The 17,741-nt window shown below is 35.1% G+C and overlaps 2 protein-coding genes across 3 annotated transcripts; both read left to right on the top strand.

Moving 5' to 3' along the window:
• The first annotated feature begins 2,627 nt into the window (after positions 1-2,627).
• Positions 2,628-3,926, top strand: LOC104422744. Its single transcript, XM_010035165.2, has 3 exons — positions 2,628-2,933; positions 3,064-3,178; positions 3,371-3,926. The coding sequence occupies exons 1-3, from the start codon at positions 2,749-2,751 to the stop codon at positions 3,659-3,661; spliced, it is 591 nt and encodes a 196-aa protein (XP_010033467.1). The 5' UTR covers positions 2,628-2,748; the 3' UTR covers positions 3,662-3,926.
• A 6,283-nt stretch (positions 3,927-10,209) lies between these two features.
• On the top strand, positions 10,210-17,032 carry LOC104422743 (probable serine protease EDA2). Of its 2 annotated transcripts, XM_010035164.3 has the most exons (13): positions 10,210-10,499; positions 11,349-11,474; positions 11,689-11,844; positions 12,497-12,679; positions 12,865-12,981; positions 13,105-13,158; positions 13,236-13,307; positions 13,953-14,143; positions 14,235-14,329; positions 15,231-15,305; positions 15,780-15,863; positions 16,609-16,707; positions 16,800-17,032. In XM_010035164.3, the coding sequence occupies exons 1-13, from the start codon at positions 10,314-10,316 to the stop codon at positions 16,808-16,810; spliced, it is 1,449 nt and encodes a 482-aa protein (XP_010033466.1). In that variant the 5' UTR covers positions 10,210-10,313; the 3' UTR covers positions 16,811-17,032. The 2 variants fall into 2 exon arrangements, with proteins under 2 accessions (XP_010033466.1, XP_010033465.1); XM_010035163.3 differs by having other exon boundaries at positions 16,609-17,032.
• The last annotated feature ends 709 nt before the right edge of the window (positions 17,033-17,741 follow it).

Raw genomic sequence — 17,741 nt, 5'->3', positions numbered from 1 at the left:
TCTCTAGTAAAATCCAACTAATAAGCTATTAATATAAGAGAGTGGACATAGGGTTTTTACAAGTCGAACAATTATAACTATTGTGTGCAATCTTTTCTATCACTTAACCTCTCTTTTATTTTGTTTGATAGTTTATTGCTCACAAGAAGATTTGATCACTGCGAAGTTTTTCTTCATACCTTATTCTTTTGTGATATTTAATTCGGTTGCTTAAAATTTCGCTTTAATCGTGTATAATCACCTATTCATTCCCTCTATAGGTGATGGTGCTAGTCTCCAACACCGTGAAGTATTATTATGTTTTAAAGTACATAAAAGATCATCCGTACAATCGAGAAAGGACCAAGGGAGTGTTCTAGCTCGAAAGCTTGCGAGTTGCAACAATGTAAAGCAAAATACATTTGGAAAATGAAGATCGCTATTTGAGAAGTTGAGGATTTATGTACATTTTTATCTGGGCACAGTCCGATAGTTTTTGTTTTAGATATAAATAATCTAAAACTGAAGGTCAGGTGTTTGGTGAAGAGATCGCGCATATATATTTTTTTTTCATAAGTTTCAATTGAAAAAGTCGTAACACTATTCCTTAATTTATTTATTATTTATTATTTATTATACTCTTTTTTATATTATTTTAAAGATCATTTTTTAATAAAAAAATTATCGTTTGTACTAACATATTTAAATAAAAAAAAACATAAAATATATAATAAATATAAATATTTAATTTATAGATTGAATGTTTATTATAAAATATGAATTAAAATTGAAAATTAAAATAAGATTAATTAAAAATAATTTTTTATTTTTATTTTCTTAAATTAAATTCAAATAAAAGAAATATAATTTCAATTTTGTTAATTTAATAAGTTTTTATTCAAGAAAAATAACTTTCCTATTATTATGGGGTCTTAGGATAACTCATAGCAACTTTAATATGAGGCCCAAGGGCTTATGGGACAGGCCATAAGGAGAGCTTCCTATGTTGCTACCAGGTCGACTAGCTCACTTTTCTGATTGGCCCATAAACAGGACTAAACACTTTTTGTATGTGATATAAACATCTGTTTATATTAGAGGGTATCAATACCTTTCGTCCCGACTTGTTTGTATCAATATATACAAATTGTTCTGTCTGTGTTTATCGGTGAGGCTCCATAGGAGGCGAGCATGGCCCCTAAAATAATATATAGTGCGTTGCAAATAGGACACATGGTAGGTCGCATCTAGATCAAGCATGTAATGAACCCTTATAGCCAACTCTCTTGGCCACAAAAAATTAACTATGTTCTGTCCACAATTTACTGATGTGAATTGTTCTTTACTCAAAATTTCATTCAAAAGCCAGCTAGATGTTCGATTCAATTATAATTATTATTATAGCATCCATAAATTCAACATCCATATCTCTAAAAGCTAAATTTGAATAGTTATGTTTTCACTGTTGCTACTAAGTAAAATCTTAATTTTCTTTGTCGGTGCGGTTAAAAATTTATGCTTTTTGTCATGATTTTTCGAATTCATCAAATTGTGTGACACGTAACCTAATCAAATCAAGGCCCTAAGGAGGATTTTTTATCCAACTCTCTCTACTCTCCCGTCATAGATATCAGGCGCCACATCAGCTTCGATTGTCATGTCAGCAACTACTCCGTCAACAATGCCACGTCAAGCATTAATGAACTGAGAGATGGAAATGACCACATCAGACAAATCGAGTCCATTCTCGAGTATTTGTTTGCTCACCATTACGATTTGTATTGAGATTAGAGTGGTGCAAGATCAGGTGTGCACGCAAAATGGGATTCCCGCCATATGTGTTTGGTCGGAGCGACGGGGCAACTTCGTTGCTGTTCAGCTTCTTGGATTCTTCTTGAGCTTTTTGGGCGACAAAAACATGGCGAGATCGATGATGGAGAGGGCTTCAATCTTCTGATAAGAGGAAGCATCGTGGAAGTTTCTCTGGTTTTGGAACCTTGCACCGTCAGTTGCAACAACTTTCAGGGGACTCGATCGATCCCAGATCCTCCACGCGTTTTTCTAATCTATTGCTTTTACCACTGGCAAAAATCTTGTGTGTATCTACACCAAGGATGTAATCTTTTATGTCCCTACTAAACTCTAATGTACTTTATCTTCTAAGGGATAGCTCAAGTCCTAAGCATATCTTCCCCTATGCTCAGGGCTTAAATGAGTCCAAATCGCCACACTTGTGCATTCTCTCAAAGCAACCCCAATATCGAACACGCATTTATGGCTCCAGTAATGACTCGACATGTGTGAGAATGAAAAGAGGGTTGCTACATCTAGTTAAGATCAATTGGGTGCTTAAAGATAGCATTGAACACTTCATTAATATAAATAAATGGGGGATATAATTTCATCGTGTTAAATAAGCTTTGAAATACAGACAACTTACATTCAGTAGGGTCGGCGTGGATTAAACGTTTACACTAAGGTGTGTACGAAACAAAAGATAACCAGACTAAAATCAGATAATGTGATACGAAGGGCATCCACCTTTTCCCAAGAGAGAATCTGCAAGGAAAGTTCCTCTCGCCCATATTTTTAAATTTTACCAAGTTTTCAAGCTAAAGCAATGCGACGGCCTCTCTTTAAAAAGGAACTAATCGCCGTTCATTCCATTCATCACGTAAGCTCGAGGGAGACCACAAGAAGAACAACGCAGAGAAAATTTTTAAGGAGGATCAGAAGCTGAAGAGGGACGACCAAGCTCTTAGAGAGAAGATGATGACGGGTGCAAAGATGGAGATTGAGGAAGTGATGGGCGGCTGCGAAGCACTGCCTCTCCTCTCGCTGAACCACGTCTCATTGATGTGCCGGTCTGTGCGCGAGTCGGTGAGGTTCTACGAGGACGTTCTCGGCTTCGTCCTCATCAAACGCCCTTCTTCTTTCGACTTCAATGGAGCTTGGTCCGTCTCTCTCTCTCTCTCTCTCTCTCTCTCTCTCTCTCGTTATTGATATGAAAGACATGATTTCACTTTTGCATTGTGCCATGCCTGCATGAGCATGATCCTCGCTCTTTCTGCGTTCGATATGCAGGTTATACAACTATGGAATAGGGATACACTTGATTGAGAACCCATCAATTGAGGAAAACGACGCCATTGACGAGCCACGTCCAATCAACCCCAAGGATAACCATATGTCTTTCCAAGTAAGTTTGATGCAGCATACGTCTCCATTAACAGGGAGAACTGTAAGGCACGATTGAATTTGAGTTACTAGTCCTAGTTGTTCAATTGTTAAAAGGATTTGTTTCAAAAGAAATCTTAAAACAAGACGAGAATTTGTGGTCTTTCGTTGCATTCGTTGATCTAATAAGCATCGTTTGGCCTTCTTTACACAGTGCACGGACGTAGGGCTAGTGAAGAGGAGACTACAAGAGATGGGAATGAGGTACGTGACAGCGGTGGTGGAGGAAGCGGGGGTGAAGGTGGACCAAGTCTTCTTCCATGACCCCGACGGGTACATGATCGAGATCTGCAACTGCGACAACATCCCGATCCTCCCCATCTCCTCTTGCCCGTTCAAGCCCAAGCTCGGAAGCTTCAACAAAGCGCCCGTGAGCAACTGCGGGTTCATGGAGACCATGATGATGGAGAGCCTCAGCATGGACATCATGAACTTCTCCTTCTGAGAACTCAAGTTTCAATCCACAAGCAAAAGATCATTGATGCTGGATGAAGAAGCAGCAGCAAACTCAACATGTTTTTCTTTTGATAATTTGTGTGAAATTAAGTACTTTGTCATGTTGTTTTCAAGGTTTGTAATACTAAAGGACCTAAACACGTATGAGTGTCATAAATTGGTTGTCGAAGGGTTCAAGGTGATTAATTATCACATGTTCCTCTTTTACTATATATTGAAAAAAAAAATATGAGTGATTACTATTTATTCTAAACTATGCAATTCCAAGAGGGGATAAAATGGTTTTTCATATTTTAATGAGAGAATCTGGTAAAAAGGGTCTCTTTGCTCAATAAATACATGGTTATCATTTTGCCTATCAAGTATCTCCATTTCTCTGGACTTGCAGTTCCTAGGATGTTTATTTTGCGAAAAACTTCTTTGTCAAAATCAATTTTAAGTAGAATGGTTGGTTTTTAGTTGTTCAGTAATTTACTCGAAGATATTTAGATCTTATATTAAAAAAATTATCCTCTCCACCATCATTTTTTTATTTTATTCCAAATAGAAGATACTAAGATGATATCAAATTGCTTGTCTAAGATATTAATAATACGACATGAAATATAAAGTTTATGTTTTTAATATCAAAATAAAGAAAGCTCAAAAAGGATCCAAAAAAAAAAAATGCAAATAATTAACAAATTTAATTTCTCAGTGCTCATAAAAATTCCCGTCAAAATTCTCCATCCCATAAAACATGAATAAATAAAGCAATCAAAGAATGATACCAGAGAAAGTGTTTAAATAGAAGGTACGAAAGAGCGGTGAAGACCGGGCTAGAGAGAACATAGGTTGAAACTCTATGCGAACATGCGCGTGAAAAGGAGTTACAACGATTTCTTCCTTTTAAATTGGAAAAATCATTTACCTCATTTTTTAAGTATGATTTTTTTTTTTTACCGTAAAACCTTTTTCTTTGATTATCCATTTCCAGTAAGCCAAACATGTGAAAGTTTGGAAAACCAATTCATGAAAGTGTCTTTCATAAAACAAACATGCCTCTAGTAACTTTTCAATTTACCCAAATGTTTTATTATATTGTTCCCTGCGCAATGTATGGGGTTAAGATTCTTTTAAACTTCATTTGTTTAGAAAATGAATAATTTGAAAAATATTCAAAAATTCAATAAAGAAATTTTTTTATATCGATAACAATTCATATCTACACATTTTCATAGATGATGAAAATATTTTCATTTATTCATTTTTATAAGTAATACAAACGATTATTTTTGAGAAAATAATCTTCAAATCATTCATTTTCCACGAAAACATTGCCATAATTAAAAACCGACGGCTAAAAGACTTCTTTTTACCCTTCTATTTAAGAATGAAAAACTTCATTGGATGAAAAGGGCATTTGAATATCATAAGGTCTAACAAAAAAAAAAACAGATTTTATAAAAGGAGACACAAATTTGAAGTTTTATTTCTTACAGAAAAATTTTGACAAAGATAAATTTTAGCATGTGATGGGGGAAAATTTGTTCAAAAAGTCCCAAACCGATTTGCACTTTTAGAAATTTCACCTTAAATATTTTAATTTTGTCAATTAAGTCATAAACCTTTTTAAATTTTGCCAATTAAGTCCATTCGGTCAATTTTGACAAAAAAATCACAGACATGTAGTCTAGTGGCGGCTGTTCTACATGGCTTAGCCAAAGACTCTTGATGTAGACAAATTTAAATACTTTTTTTTTTTTTTTTAACTTTGTAATATTTTTTATTAATTTGTTCATTTTTTTCATTTTCTTTTCTTTTATTTCTTTCTTATTTCTTTTTTGGTTGAAACCTTTGATGGCCATAGATTTATCAAATGAGTGAGTCGTGTCAAGTTTAGGTTGGGTCATAAATAATCCGATCCAAATCAACCTGTTTAACCCATTTATGACCCATTTGTTGTTGTGCAAAATTCTTGACCCATATTCGACTTAACCCGTTCCCAATCAATACCCGACTTATTTAACTAAACTTAAGAAATCTTATTTTTTATGATTTTTTAAAATGGTATTGCTAAAACACTTTCATGCAATAAAAATCTAATGGAAATTTTTATAATTTTTTTAAAAAATAAGCATTCGTTTGTTTCTTGAAAAATACTTTTTGAAAATATTTTTCAGGAAAATTAAATAATTTTTTTTTGCCTGAAATCTAAAAATAAATTATAAAATATTTCCCATTGTTTGGTATAAAAATATGATTAAATTTTCCTCTGTGACTCAAGATTTTTATTTTTATTTTTATTTTAAAAAATCAATTTTATAATTATTTTCTTATTTTAAAAATCAAAATTTTAATTATTATTTATTTTTAAAAATATAATTTTTAATTATTTCCTTTTTTTTCCACTTCTCTTTTCTTTTTTTTTTTTTTTTTTTCTTTTTGCTTCTTTTTAGTCGGTTATTAGCCACGACGATGACCGGCAACCAACTACGAGACAAGCTTGGGGCTCGCCAAACATCGATAGGCTCGAGTTTTGCCAAATCGGGATGCTCGAGCCTTGTCAAATCAAGCGAGCTTGAGTCTTGCCAAACGTTAGCAAGGCCCCCCTCGCTAGATCGGCGATTCAAGTCTTGCTAGTTGTCAGTGACCTCAAGCTCACCTGAGACCAATGAGCTCAAGCCTCACTTGGTCGATCGCCAATCGTCATCATGCCAACCACTAGTTGAGGAAGGTGGAAGAAGAAAAGAAAAAAAAAGAAATATAAAAATAATTATAATTTTGACTTTCATAAAAAAAAAATTTATAAGGCTAAATAGGAAAAGAGAAAAGTGTGAGCCTTCGATTGAAAATGAGTTCTAAGTCCAACCTATTTAAGACCCATTTGTTTCAACCTTTCCATTTTTAAACCCATTTAAGTGGTATTTTCAAGATGTGAATGACCCATATATAACCCTTTTATGTTTTAAATAAGATGGATTTAAGACCTATTTTGATAGGTTTAACCGGCAACCCGGCAACTCAACTCCAAACCTTAAGTGGGCTGGTTATTGATGAAGTGAAGGAGAACTTGATGACAACCTTGAGGACAGCTTGACACCAATCACCATGCTCAAGCTTTTCTTGCAACACTTAGATAACAACGCTCTAGGCGCTGCAAGGAAAACAATAGCATGTTGGATTAGCTTTGGGCTCACCAATCTACAAAAATTGTCCAAAAAGTCCAAGACCTACTACACTTTTGCCAATTTAATTTGAAACATTTCAATTTTACCAACTAAGTTCTAAACCTTTTTATTTTTTGCCAATTAAGTCTATCCTGCCAATTTTGGCTAACATATCACTTTTTAAATAATATTTAATGATTTTCCAAAAAAATATTTAATGATAATTTAATAATTTTTTGAATTTTATGCTTTTTATGCTTTTTTTCTTTTTATTATTCTTATTTTTTGTTTAAGATTTTGGAGAAGGTCGACGAGGGTCAATCTCGCCCTCGACCGTCACTGACCCTAACTCAAAAACATAAAATAAAAATAAAAACAAAAGTAAAAAAATCATTAAAAAATATAAATTATTATTAAAATATTATCAAAAATTGCCATGTCAGCACTAGTTGTCCATATCAGTAATTTCCAGTCAAAATTGGCTGGATGGACTTAATTGGCAAAATATCAAAGATGTTTATGACTTTATTAGCAAAATTGAAAGGTTTATGTTTAAATTGATAAAAGTACAATAAGTTTAAAACTTTTTGGACAATTTTCCCTTACCAATCTCTAGCTCTTGACCTTTAGGGTGATCGAAGAAGCCAAGCTTGAGAAGAAGCCCAAGCCAACTAAGGGTGATGGCCACGGTCCTCACTAGATTTGGCGAGGGCTCAGGCTATAGGGCTTGCAACACACTCATTGGCCTTAGCAAGGGTCGTGATCCCTCGCTCGTGGCTAGTGAAGGCTTCACGACCACCAACTGAGGGTAACCGACCCTTTCAACAAAAGAAAAAAAAAAAAAAGAAAGAAAAGGAAATTATTAAAAATTTAATAAAAAATCAAAAATATTAAAAATTTTATTAAATTTTGTCCATGTCGGGGCCAGTTATATCACGTAAGACAACTAATATCTACATTTGCAATTTCCCATTAAAATTGACCGGATGGACTTAATTGACAAACTGTCAAAAAATTTAGGACTTAATTGACAAAATTAAAAGATTTATGATTGAATTGACAAAAGTGTAATAGGTGTAGGATTTTTGGACAATTTTCGTGTTTGTGAATTAATATTACGAAATATCTCAAACTGATAAACATATGACAAATATATATAAATTAATCAATAAAAACTACATGTCATATAGGGAACACGCCAAAATAATTTAATTAAGAAATTGCATATCACCTTAGAATAATTGCATTGAGAGTAATTGCATTACATTCATTGCATATAGGATAGTTTTCGTGAAAGAGAAAACCCTAAACAAATTTGAGTGGAATTGTGTGATAATTAGAAACTATATTTAGGTCGAATATGTGTTTTTCTAATTAATCTTGCAGATGCTTACGTTACTTTGAAGTAAGTAAATTCACCAATTTTCCTTGCCATTCATGTACCGTTTTGGATTATTGACTGTAAAATTAATGTTTGCACATCCACATGATAATCTTAAAAATTAGTTGATGGGTTAAAATCAATTCAAATTGCCTACAAAATATTTTTTTTTTGAAATAAAAGAGAAAATGTGCTAAAATAGTGTTAAAGTAATATATTGTAGTCAAGTCCTCGAATCCATAATTTCTAGTTCGTAAATGTAAAGTAATTCTTTTAATACTTTACTTGAGTTTTTAATCGACTTATCAAAAAATAGATTAGTGACAACTTTTAATTGAAAGGATTTTGTATGTTAATAACTTGAACGTAGTATAGGTCTAAGCTTACTAATCCATTAGTTATATCCTAGGTGGTATACTCGAGATAAGGTCACAACAAATACGAGACCTTATTTGAACTTAATTTGATGATTTTAAAACTTTATTTTAGACAAGATGAATTCTAAGTCCTCATTTAAAACTTTTAATAAGTTTTTTAGGGTAAAAAAGGCTATTGGCCATGGGGCAGAAAGGGTGATGGTGACTCTCCTGCTCCTCCAAGGTTTACTCCACCGTGAAGCGGCGCACGGAGGTTCCTTAGGTATCAAAAAAAAAAAAAAAACTATTGGCCAAATTTCATTGGTGGAAGTAGCATTTCGAAAATGCTAAAAACTCAAGAGAGCTACGGATTTGCTTTGGGCTCTTTAGCTTTGCCAAGACCAACATTTGGTCAAACGGGTCTAAAAAAGATTTGCCTTAATAGGCTTTGGAGGCCTAAAACCCATTGAGAAAGCTAAATCAAATGTAGTCTTAGAACTTGTATTTGAAATTTTTAGCCTTACATGGAAAATTATTTGCCTAATATCTTAACAAACCTCCAACTTTAGGTTCAATCCTAATTCTACCCTTAAAAGCTCAACTTTAGATTTAGTCTCAATTTTACCATAAACTACTTCAATTCCAAATGTGTCTTGTTAATTTTTTGTCCAAAATTTCTCGACATTTAAGAGATGAAAAACTCCAAGTGTGAAAAGTTCGAGCATCCCGAGCCAAGTGCCTCGAGTGTGAGAAATGGAAAACTCCCAAGTACTGAAGATTGAAGACTGAGCGCAAAATCAAAGATCCCATAGCAAGATGGAAGAAAGACTTACTTAAGAATTAGAGCAATTAAAGAAACTCAACCATAATTGCTTTATTACCCAAATTTCAGATTTAATGAAATGTGGTTTAGGTTGACATGGAAATTCGTCTCCAAAGGGTATCATCTTCGATATGAAATTTTGGAAAAAAAAAACTAGAGTAATGAAATGGAAATGTTTGGATGATTAACGAGATGGATATGAGATTCAAGTAAAAATTAAGAATTTTTTATGATACAAAAAAAATTAGGGTAAAATTAAAACTATATTTAAAGTTGGTGATTTTATGAGATAAAAAAGTTATTGATGGATTCGGGATTGGATCAAAAGTTCTTCTTTCTCATGAGACGGAAAAATCTTTTGGATAGATTTGGGCCTAAAGTTTGATTTTTTTTTTTTTTTTTTTGGATAAGTGTATTAGAAGTCTTAAAATTTATTATGAAAATGTAATTGCGTCCTAAAACTTTTAAAAAATGTAATTAAATCATAAAATTGTTATAAAAATTTAATCAAATCCTAAAACTTTCAAAAGGTTTAATAAAATTTTAAAACTTATCTCGAAAGTACAATTGAATTCTAAATTTTTAAAATATGTATTCAATTAAATGACTTAGATTGAATCACTTTGACTTTTAAGATTTGATTGTGCTTTTTGAAAGTTTTATGACTTAATTGTATTTTGTGATAAGATTTATGACTTAATTATACTTTTTAAAAATTTTAAGAGTTAATTGCATGATAAATTTTAGGACTTCCAATATCCATTATCTTTTTTTTTATAAGGTAGAGTCGAGATACGTCGAAGCTTGAAAAAAAATGATATTTGTATCCGATTATCATCTGGCAAGACAACGAAGAAAAGCCAACCTTTCCTCCGCAAAACCGATTCTTTGAAGAAGAGGAAGAAGAAGGAGGAGAAGCAGAAGCGACTTCCATGGGGACTAGGATGAGCCCGATCTCGATGCTGACTCCTCTCTTCTTGGCGATGCTCGTGGCTCTGTGCGATGGCTACGTGAAGGACCGAACTTTGCTTCACCCATCTTCCAGCAGCGACCTCGGATATTACTTGACCAAGGATGAGCTCTGGTTCAACCAAACCCTCGATCACTTCTCTCCATATGTACTCTCTCTCTCTCTCTCTGGGTGGACGATCTTGGTTTTTGGTTTCGCTCGATTCCATGTGGATTGGCGCGTAATTGGTCGCTTGATGTTTGGTGGTTGGTGTCCTCGGGGATGAGTTGCTTGAGATGCAAACCCCAACAGTTTTTTCCCTATTCCTGCTTCCCTTTTGAAGGTTAATCCGATTGAATTTGAACTGATTGAGTTTGGAGGACGCGATCGATTTGCTTGTGAATTTGGGTAACGATTGATTGGATACTTTGAATTAAAAAAATTTGGCCTCGCAAAATTGTGCATATTGTTTAATTACATCCGCCAATTAATTTATTACTGAATTTTATTGGCAACCCACTTATTATAAACTCGAACTATATATTTTCTCTGTCTAAATACATGCGAGAATTCGAAGATTCCATTACTTGAAACGAGTGATGACACCATATTGTTAGTGGAAAAATAAGTACAGAAGGCCAATAGTTGACAAAATATCTAAACTAGTGCTCTTGACCCTGTTTTGCACCGGTTTGATGTTTAAGTATTGTTAATATTTGTTAATTGCTAAAACTCATATTACAATTTTACAGATTCTACTATTGTGATTACGATAACGGATTCTACATTGTGTTTCTGGACATACACCGAAGTTGTTCCGCCCTTTTTTATCTTTTAGTCTTCGAACTTTGAAGTTGAAGTTGAAGTTGTTATGTCATGGTTATGATTGTGGATTCTCGTGAAGTGACTCAACATGTAATGTAGGGTTGGGCGCACTATAACTGATTTTTTCATAGCAATCCTCAGAAAAGGGCATCATGCTATTGCTAACTCTTGGATATTGGATTTTCATTCTCAGGATCATCGTCAATTTGCGCAGCGCTACTATGAGTTCCTTGACTACTTCCAGCTTCCTGATGGACCAATATTTTTAAAAATCTGCGGTGAATCTGCATGTAATGGGATAGTGAATGACTACATTAGTGTAAGTGCTACTTAGCTTGGTGTTCTACTAGCTTTTGGCTAGTATAAGCATGCCAATTATCAAATCACTATAAAGCGGTTAGCATCCCACTAAGCATTATACTGGCACATTTAGAGAGAAAATCTGAAAACTAAACCCTGTTAAGGCTTTGGAATTTCATGGTTATACTAAGCTGTGATTCTTTGAAAAAATTTCCCCGTGTTAATTCATGCAGGTTTTGGCAAAGAAGTTTGGAGCTGCTGTGGTTTCACTTGAGCATCGGTACTATGGGAAGAGTTCTCCTTTCAAATCATTGACCACACCAAATCTAAAATACTTATCATCTAAACAGGCACTCTTCGACTTGGCTTCCTTTCGTCAATTTTACCAGGCAAGTTTTTGAATCTGTTAACCATGTCATTGACTATGAATGACAATGGTGATAGAAGTTTCATGAAGAAACCTTGATTTTCACAAAAGAGATGGTCTGAAACTCGGAAAAATCATCAATGAAGTAATCTTGTTACTAGTCAAAACTAGGATTATTTTTATCTATGACTTGGATGTGGTCAAAGTGTCCTTTTTTTCACTTACGAAAAGACGTTGATGCAGAGCTGACTGAAAATTTAGCACATGGGGGAAGAAATTGATTTAGGTATCATTTGCATGCTGTGCACATGACATGAGAACGATCGCTCCGAGCAATTGGATGACCTGCCTTTGTTTTTGTTTGATTGAAGTGTCAGCTCTGATGAATATTACTGCATTTGGAAAATGAGGGTTGCAAGTGATGCTTGACCTTGAAAGTTTTGATTGCACAAAAAGTTAGTTTGATGTTTTAGGAGGGCTTACTTTTCACGCGTTATCGATTGATGTAGTTTTTTTAAATGATTAAATATGGCTAAGTCATGCTAGATTCTTTTGAATGAAACTTTTAGCATTTCCTCTAGAAAGTCGTTACTTCTGTGTGTTGAAGTGAGTCTCCCTTTCACATGATGTCTGCTAGCGGTCTGACTAGTTAGCTGCTTTGACACTTTGTGCAGGATTCAGTAAATCTGAAGCTCAATAGAACAGATGCCGGAAACCCCTGGTTTGTTTTTGGCATTTCATATCCTGGAGCTCTCAGTGCATGGTTTCGTCTTAAGTTCCCTCATTTGACATGTGGAAGTCTTGCAAGTTCTGCCGTTGTTCAAGCTGTGTATGATTTCCCTGAATTTGACGGGCAGGTAAGGACAATCTTGATTGCCAGTATTGTCCTTTTTTACTTGCCAGAAGGCCAAGAAGTTGGGGATTATGATTATATTGTGAGGTGCATTTTGATGTTTGGCTGCTGTCAGTTGATCTGTATTGAGAAATACCTGGAAATATTCTCTAACTAAATAAAACTTTCTACTGTTGTTTCCAACTTTAGATTGGTGTTTCAGCTGGAGCGGAATGTAAGGCTGCATTGCAGGAAGTGAATCAACTTGTGGAGCAACAGCTTCAGTCAAATGGAAAGGCATTGAAGGAGTTGTTTGGTGCTGTTGAGGTTCGAATTCCTCTTTCCTTAGCGTGGCGATTATGTCTTTGGAAATATGTTTAGCTGTTGTGCAATGTAGAATCCTTTTTTATCCCTCTTCTTTTTGAAAGTAATCTTTCTCATACTTTGCAGCTTGAGATTGATGGTGACTTCTTGTATTTTCTGGCGGATGCTGCTGTTACAGCTGTAAGCATATCGTTTTTCATTTGTGTTTATTTTGTTACTTTACAAGGTAATAATATTAAAGATTTCATCCTCCACAGTTCCAATATGGAAATCCTGATAAATTGTGCTTCCCTCTTATTCAAGCTAAGAAGGATGGGGAGGATTTGGTGGTAAGAAACTTTTTCCTGCCTTGACCTCATTCTTTTTTTGTATTCTAGAGCTTTTATGGAAGTAAATGTTCAAGGTGTCTGTAACTCTTAAAATGTTTCCTCCAATTGATAGTGCAACGGCAAATAGTATATAATTTTACTATCTTAGCCAAATAGAATAGCATAGTTGAAAGCTTTTGGGAGATTTTTTTTTTTTTTTGGGTTGAGATGATTTAGATAGATCAAAGGCATGGTTATCATCCATGCATGCTTGAAGAGTTTCCTTGAGGCAATGAAATTTCTCTACATATATATTATTCCCTGGACAGTATGATGTTTGCCATTACTTCTATGCCATTTACAAAATGAATCTTCTGGCAACACATATCCATTAGACATTTATGAGTCTTTTGTGTCTTATGATGCTTCTTGTACAGGTGCAATAATTTATCATAGTCAATAATTAATCTACTTTATTGAAATATCTGTCATCATTCGCCTACAAATTGTTTTCTGTGGAGTAGCTGTACGAACAGATTTTCAGTATTATTGTGATGCAAGCTTTATCTGAGTGAACCTGGGACTCCTAAAACAAATTGAGGGCATGCTCTTCCGTTTTCGCTTCTGTTCTGAGTTTTATTTGGTCAAATTGAAATGTTTATGCAGGTTGCATATGCCAAATATGTTAAAGACAATTATGCAGATAGCGTTAGTTATAATCAAAAGCACTTGAAGAACACAGATCTTAATGGAGACAGGAGCGATCGGTTGTGGTGGTTCCAAGTTTGCACTGAAGTTGCGTACTTTCAGGTGGCCCCCTCCAATGACAGTGTCCGCTCCTCAAAAGTTGACACAAGGTGCTCTCATCTTCATACTCTTCATTCCTTGTTTCATTAGTTTTCTGTGTGTAATCTTATACCCAAGTCTATATTTCTTGTGTTGCAACAGATACCATTTAGATCTTTGCAAGAACGTGTTCGGCCAGGGAATATATCCTGACGTTGACGCAACAAATTTATACTATGGAGGCACAAGAATAGCAGGTCTGAGCACTAATCTTTCTAGTTTGGCTTGTTAGTGTTTTGTCATCCATGCATCTAAGAATCATATGGATTTTCTCTCCAGAATTGACTGGACATTTCTGTGGTTGTTGATGCTCCTTTAATCAAAATGTTCCATTTTTTTTTTCCTTTAGGAGATTTGGATTTCCTGGCTGGTAATTTCTGAGCTTATCTTTTTCATGAAAAGCCAAGCAACAAATAATATCAGACACTTGAATCTGGAACACGCAATTACAAAAGCCCAGATGGATGGAACTGTTTAATATATTGAAGAGTTTCATGCAGTATCTGTTCCCTGTTGTCTGGGACTCTTTTAAGTAAACTGATTAAAACTGACGATCAAGCTGAGACTACTGTATTTGTAATTAGCGTTCTTCAATTTATGCTTGCGATCCTATTTGTTGGAGTCTTTCTGCATAAATTGATGGGCATCGACGAAAAGTCATATTAAGGGCTGAAAATGAATCTGGTTATATAATGGCGACAATAGACAGAATGAAGTATATTAGTGCATGACACATTATGAGCATATTCTGGAATCAGCACATAGCTTTTTCTATCTATTTGTGAACCCCAAAAGTTAAAGCTGTCAAGAAACAGGCTTATAATGTATATTTAGGATGCTCTTTCTATACTCCACCTCGAGTGTGAGGCCTTACACATCCACGAGATAACTAGGGAGCAGACAAATATACGTAATGAATGTAGGAGAGTGCCAAGATTCGAACTCTTGATTGTGCTCTAATAATATCTTAGCCTTGAGCGACAGTTTTTCCTATAAGTGGAAGCTGTCAGGAAATAGGCACACATTTTATATACAACATACTTCTATCAAAAAGAAACTTGTGTTCTTCCTTTTGACACTAAGGTGTAACTTTGCCAGGCTCAAAGATAATTTTCACAAACGGCTCTCAAGATCCATGGCGGCATGCTTCAAAACAGACCTCTTCACCAGATAGTAAGTTCCCATGATTTCAGATGACCAATTTACCAGTTTTTGTTAGCCACTGGTTTCAATCAGTGAAGAGTAGAAAATGATTTCAGACAGTCTGTGGTTTCAAGCTAGCAACATGCTTGACACACACATTCCATAAGATGATGGCATAAAAAACTTCCCAATGCATTTTGATATTAATCTTTCTCTTGCTTAAATATCAATAGTATTCATAGTTGTTTACGTGGACAACAATTTACAGTGCCGTGCTGTTAGACTGAACGATGGTGAAGAATTGCCTTGTGTGTCAATGTCTTTGGTTAAGAATATTAAATAAAGTCTCTATAAACTGCCAGAGATCTTTCCACGTAGTTCTTCTTAGGTCTAGTACATCCGCAGTTACATGTTCATATGGGGTTCCATTGCTTATGCTTTTTCGACCTCTCTCTGTCACTCTCTTTCATGCTGAAAATACTGTTGAATTTTGAATGTTGTCAGTGCCTTCCTATCTCATCTCCTGTCATAATTGCGGCCATGGAACTGATATGCGAGGGTGCCCACAGTCTCCTCTGAGCCTTGAAGGTATGGGCGGATTGGATCTACTAAAATGCTGCATTAAGTTACTAAATATTCATGGTTGTGACTACTGTATGCTGGTAAATTGGGAGACTTGCATTTTCCAGTGGTGTGAATCGCAGCAGAACTGAATGCCATCACTGTGGAAAATGGAAATTGCATTTTGATTCTTGCACAAATAACTTGCTGATATCGCCGCGTGCCACACCTATTTTCTTCTCATTTTGGCTCTTCTTCTGCTGGTCCTGACGGTTTCCTGATCTGATTATTTTCTTTAATAAACTCATGATTCCCCCCCTATGAAGACGAAATTTGAAATGAAAAATACAAAGCAAGTGTTTGCTGTATCCTGATATTAGAAGAGCTGAGAAGGAGAAGATGAAAATGAAGTGCTGCACTAAGTGAATTATTTTCAAAAAAGAAATAATATAGAACTGTTGAGAACAGGTAGTCCTAGTCTCGAGATAGTGTTTGTGCAGTTGACTTTCTCCTCCTGGTGTGGCAATCGAGCAATGATTAGTGAGGATTGAGCCCTTGATATCATCTCCTGCTAAAGTTTTCCCGGCCTGGCCACTTAACTTGTGGTGGAGTTGACATTGATATTAACCTTGCCAGCTTAATTAGAATGACTTCCATTTGAATGTGTTTTTGCAGTTAGGAAAAGCAAATATCATGTGCAATTCAAATACTTTTGTCTCTAGTAAAGAAAATTTTCTAAGTTTACATAGTCCGAGTGTCATACTTCTTTCAGGCAATGCCCAGAAGTGCAGCTCCCCAGATGCGGTCCACAAAGTAAGGCAACAGATCACAGAAAACATAGACTTGTGGCTGTCTGAATGCCAAAACAGTGGTAGGAGCTCTATCTGAAGTGCATGCTCATGGTGAACGTGAATTTCGGAGGTGGTTCTCTGCCTAACCGTGATATCATGATAAACTTTTCAGGAGATGCTTAATTCTAATTTATGAAGGGTACTGTAACCCTCATCCTGATCATGCTTAGTTGCACTTCTCTATCCAGGACTTGGTGTGAATTGACAATTGCAATAATTTGCCTTCGCTTCGCCCCTGTAATTGTTCTGTCAATATGACCTGTAAATATAGAATAATTACTCAAACGGTGTTAAATGGCTGTGGTAACTCATTCTTATTATATTCCAGGTCAATCTTCTTACTTCCATCTTCCCTTCTTTAACATGTCGCCATTTGTGATGTGATGAAGTACACAGAAGTCTGCTTTTTTTGACCGTCTCTGATGCTAGTGTCTAAAACAAATCGTTTGTGCCCTATGAGGGCTAGTTTCCCGAGCTGGAGCATCTTTCAATATGAAAGACTAGCATCAGATCAAGTTAAGAATATGGAAATACGACTCTTCTGCTCGTCAATTTTATTGCAGTAATGTGGATTAGCGTTCAAACTGATCGCCACTTCGTTCACTTTATAAGCATATATGTTATGGCAATTCATCGGATACGCCTGCTTGTGTATTCATGCCAACCCTGAGTCGATGGAGTGAGTCCTCCTTCACACGAAAAAGCAAATCATCCTCAGTCCCCTGCACATGCTCTGGCAAGGTTCTTTTGATCTTTGGTAGAAGATTTTAGTTGAGGGTTGCAAGTACCCTGGTTGTATTAGTTTATTAAAAATAACAATAATATAATCACCTAATGAGACTTAAGGTTTTGTAAAAGCCCACGTTTGAAACTACTCAAAATTTGCAGTTTCGTAGTTTATTCGGATGAACTAAGAATACACTCACTACGAGCACCCTAACGGAGAGTTTATTTCGTGGAAATCACTCAATATGACAGATATTAACAATGGCATATACATTGAATTTGCAATTTGATTTGCCTGATTCTTATTTGGTGTATGAATAAAATGCTT

The sequence above is a fragment of the Eucalyptus grandis genome, chromosome 10, assembly GCF_016545825.1.
Source record: "Eucalyptus grandis isolate ANBG69807.140 chromosome 10, ASM1654582v1, whole genome shotgun sequence".
In the NCBI taxonomy this organism is placed as follows: domain Eukaryota; kingdom Viridiplantae; phylum Streptophyta; class Magnoliopsida; order Myrtales; family Myrtaceae; genus Eucalyptus; species Eucalyptus grandis.
This window is presented reverse-complemented; position numbering and strand designations above follow the sequence as displayed.

Coding starts and splice junctions, on each gene's coding strand:
- LOC104422743 (XM_010035163.3), top strand. CDS start 10,314: ATGGGGACTAGGATGAGCCCGATCTCGATGCTGACTCCTCTCTTCTTG. Junction 12,982..13,104: donor AGTTGTTTGGTGCTGTTGAG/GTTCGAATTCCT, acceptor CATACTTTGCAG/CTTGAGATTGATGGTGACTT. Junction 15,306..15,779: donor ACAGACCTCTTCACCAGATA/GTAAGTTCCCAT, acceptor GAATGTTGTCAG/TGCCTTCCTATCTCATCTCC.
- LOC104422744 (XM_010035165.2), top strand. CDS start 2,749: ATGATGACGGGTGCAAAGATGGAGATTGAGGAAGTGATGGGCGGCTGC. Junction 2,934..3,063: donor TTCGACTTCAATGGAGCTTG/GTCCGTCTCTCT, acceptor TTCGATATGCAG/GTTATACAACTATGGAATAG. Junction 3,179..3,370: donor ATAACCATATGTCTTTCCAA/GTAAGTTTGATG, acceptor TTCTTTACACAG/TGCACGGACGTAGGGCTAGT.